We start from the raw sequence: 3,424 nt of genomic DNA, 5'->3' as shown, positions 1-3,424 counted from the left end.
ACACAGGAGCTCTTTCAAGCTGGGCACCGTTTCATTCACAACACCTGTCCCATCAACCAGGAATCAGAAATACTTTAATAATCCCAGCGAGAAATTACTTTCTTTACATTACTCCATCTGTAATAGAGTGACTATAGGACCAGTTTGATAGAACAATTTCATACAATATATATAATTAGGGGGTTCCTACTCCATCTCACCATCAGTTTGGGGGTCCAGGGCCTGGAAAACTAATGGTGTCATTTTTATAACAAAGGTCTCTAACAAGCTTCTAATGTAAAATGCATTAAAGTTTGTGGTTGAGATCTGAAAAAAAGAGAAAATGACTTAAATTCTTCTGTAAATCTCTTTAGAAACCGACTGGAGGTCACTTGGAGAGTAAAGCCGGGCACCGTATCCCTCTGGCATATGGCAGAATCTAAGTTAGGAAAATTCTAAGGGCCCCTGATGGAGGTGGAGCCCAAAAAAAGAAGAAAAGGTATGTCCCAATAGATATTTAAAATATTAAAAGAAAATCCAGCAGTTAAATAAATAATAAAGCAAAATCAATGTCTTTCATGGGGCCCCAGATTCCTGGCAGCATTAGGAACTAAATTAACTAATAATTTAAGTGAAACTTAAGGTGTGAAAAGCAGAGAGATAATTTGTCTTTCAGATTTGCGTTTAACCTACAAGTATAACAAATGTCATTGTTTTTAAAAAAAGCAGAATTTTTACCAAATAAAGGTGCAGGAAATCTTTCATCCTGCGGTGTTAATTAAAATGATGACTGCAAACTACCTGATCTGACAGCTTTTCTACTGGCCTCACCTTGAAACTTGAATCCCTCTATCTGCACCCAGAGGCAGAGGTCCTCCGTGTCACAGTCACACCTCCACGGGTTCCCACTGAGGCCCAGGGAGCGCAGCGCCGGCAGGGCGATCAGGCTGCTGATGTTCAGCACCGTCAGGTTGTTCCTGCTCACATCCAGGACCTGCAGAGCAAAGTTCTCCGAAAAAGCATCCGGGTGGATCTCCCCCAGACTCGGATTGTCCGTCATCCGGAGCATCACCAGAGACACCAGGGGCCCGAAAGTCCGGTCCTCGATCTGCAGGAGGGTGTTAAAGGACAAGTCCAAGTACGCGAGTTTCCGCAAGTTCCCAAAAGTGGACTCGGAGATTTCTGTCAGCGAGTTGTTGCTACAATCTAGATAAACCAGGTCGGACAGGTAGTTGAGCTGGAGGGCCGGTAGGTCCCCTATGCGGTTGTTGGAGAGGATGAGCTGCCGGGTCGCCAGGGGCAGGTCGCTGGGAAACAGAGTCAGATCCTGCCCCGCGCACTGGACCACCAGCTGGTCGTCGCACACGCATCCGTCTGGGCAGCCGGCGGTGAGTGCCGGAGAGGGGGCCACCCCCATCACGAAGATAAAAAGGAAGAGAAGCCAAAGGGAATGGGCGCTGGGCTCGGGCAACAAACGCATCACGAGGCCGCCCGGAGCGTCATGAACTCGGTCTGAGCTGGACCAGCGCTCCCCGGCGGCGCTGCCCGGGCATCCTGCATGGGTCTGAGGAGAGGAGAGGAGAGGAGAGGAGTCTGCTGCTGATTCTGACTGCTGCTCAGATCAAACCTCTTTCTGTCTCGGAAACACTGTCGGTCAGTCAGTCACACGCGCGCCGGCAGGACGCGCACGTTCTCATAAGTCATTATTTCAGAAGGTGACCGAGAGACGCGCAACCTACCGGACTCTGCTCCACCTGAGGACCAGAAAAAACTCCCTCCGGGTCTCATCTTTGGGCATCAGCGTCTCCAACTGGCTGCTTTGTTTGACTAGTTTCCAAACAAACGCAACGACTTCAGGAAATTTGCTAAATTCTCAATTTTGCAGACTTCTTCTCAGCTGGGACAGAAAAACCTTTTCTTAATCGCTGTTATGTTTTCTTTTCTTCGGTTTTTGCCAATGTTCAGCAAGTAGAGCTGATGTCTTCTCTCCTTGGAGATCAGTGCGTCCTTCCGCTGCGCTCTGCTGCGCTGTACTGATGCTGTCTGCCGCTCAGCGCGCCCCGCTGTGCTCCCTCCTCCTCCTCCTCCTCCTCCTCCTCTTTCTCCTCCTCCTCCACGCGCTCAAAACGCAGCTACGCTCACTATGCATGTGCGCGCGCGTGTTATTTCTCATGTGTGAGTCAGCCATGAAGGGGGTTTACGCAGGTAACGTCACAAGGTGATGTCCTTTTCAGATAACCAAAAGCCCTCATATGCTTAAAAAAGAGAAGCAGAGCCACTATGCCTCAATAAAAGAATCAGATTTTAAATCTGACTTGTGTGGACAAGTCAGATTTAAAATCTGATAATTTTATTGGGGCCAGGAAAGGCCCCAGCAGGGCCGGCCCTAACCAATTTGTCGCCCTATAAGCAAGATTTGAGGTGTTTTGTCAAAAAGGGGTCAAATTTGTGTAAACTTATAGATCTTAGTTGAAACTGAAAAAATAAAAGTTGAAACTGAAAAACTATAAGTTGATATTGAATGTCAAATTCTTACCTATAATCTGAGAAACTCAAAAGCAAACATAAAAAAAAAACCGAATTAAATCTAAATTCTTCCCCTCAGCTTGAAAAAACTCATAATTCAGTTTGGTATTTTAATTACACTTTTTCTTTTTTTCTAACATTATAACATAAGAAATTGACTTTAAATATCATTATACTATTCTTTTTTTCATTTTAAACTTTTATTTTCTCAGTTTGAACTAAGATTAAGAAGTTTTCGACCCCTTTCTGACTCCATAGTGACCACACATGCATCACTCTAAATTGCAATGCTAGTTTACATGCTCAGATAAAAAAAATGGAATAGTCTTTGACGGAATTTTTGCTTTTATTTTTTGAGAAACAATAAAAACAGATTCAAATGAATAAATAAATCCTGATTGTGCATCGTCTGGTGTACAGGGGGTAACGAGCGGCAATCAGCCTCTTCATTACCGCCCCATCCGGAATCGTGAGGTCAGGTGAAAAGGAAACATGTTTGAAATTCAGTCGGCCGTCGTAAGGTGGTCGTGGGCAAATCGCTCAGTGCGCAAACAAGGATTCTTCTTCTTCCTCTCAGGTGAAAACACAGAAGCATGGCGGGGGGGCAATGAGGGAAATAGAGTTCTTTCTCTAAAATTAACAGACCGTAGTAGTAGTAGTAGCGCATTTCACTCTAGTGAGCTTTATATTCCTCTTCTACTCGTTTGGCTTCCAGATAGACGAGCCCGAGTAGCGCCTTCTCAGTCTGACGTGGTTTTCAGACGTATGGTGTGAGCAAGTAGATCGCATCAGAACATTGGGTCACACAGTGTGAGAAAAACAAACATCGTGAGCCGTGAACTTTTAAACCCTGCGGTTGCGTCGTCCAGTGTGAGCTGTAGCTGCAAGCAACAATTGCATTTGCCTATACAGCCTAGGC

The 3,424-nt window shown here is 45.5% G+C and overlaps 1 protein-coding gene across 1 annotated transcript in view; it reads right to left on the bottom strand.

Moving 5' to 3' along the window:
- LOC107096360 (leucine-rich repeat-containing protein 52-like) overlaps nucleotides 1–1,915 on the bottom strand; it is a 38,508-nt gene extending 36,593 nt beyond the window's left edge. Inside the window, exon 1 of the mRNA XM_015392974.1 lies at nucleotides 781–1,915. Coding sequence (XP_015248460.1) covers nucleotides 781–1,459 — 679 coding nt within the window. The 5' untranslated portion in view covers nucleotides 1,460–1,915. The remainder of the gene's footprint in view (nucleotides 1–780) is intronic.
- Nucleotides 1,916–3,424: the final 1,509 nt, after the last annotated feature.

The sequence above is a fragment of the Cyprinodon variegatus genome, unplaced genomic scaffold (assembly GCF_000732505.1).
Source record: "Cyprinodon variegatus isolate N-32 unplaced genomic scaffold, C_variegatus-1.0 Scaffold618, whole genome shotgun sequence".
NCBI classification, from domain to species: domain Eukaryota; kingdom Metazoa; phylum Chordata; class Actinopteri; order Cyprinodontiformes; family Cyprinodontidae; genus Cyprinodon; species Cyprinodon variegatus.
Note: the sequence above shows the minus strand (reverse complement) of the source record. Positions and strands in the feature narration are given on the sequence as shown.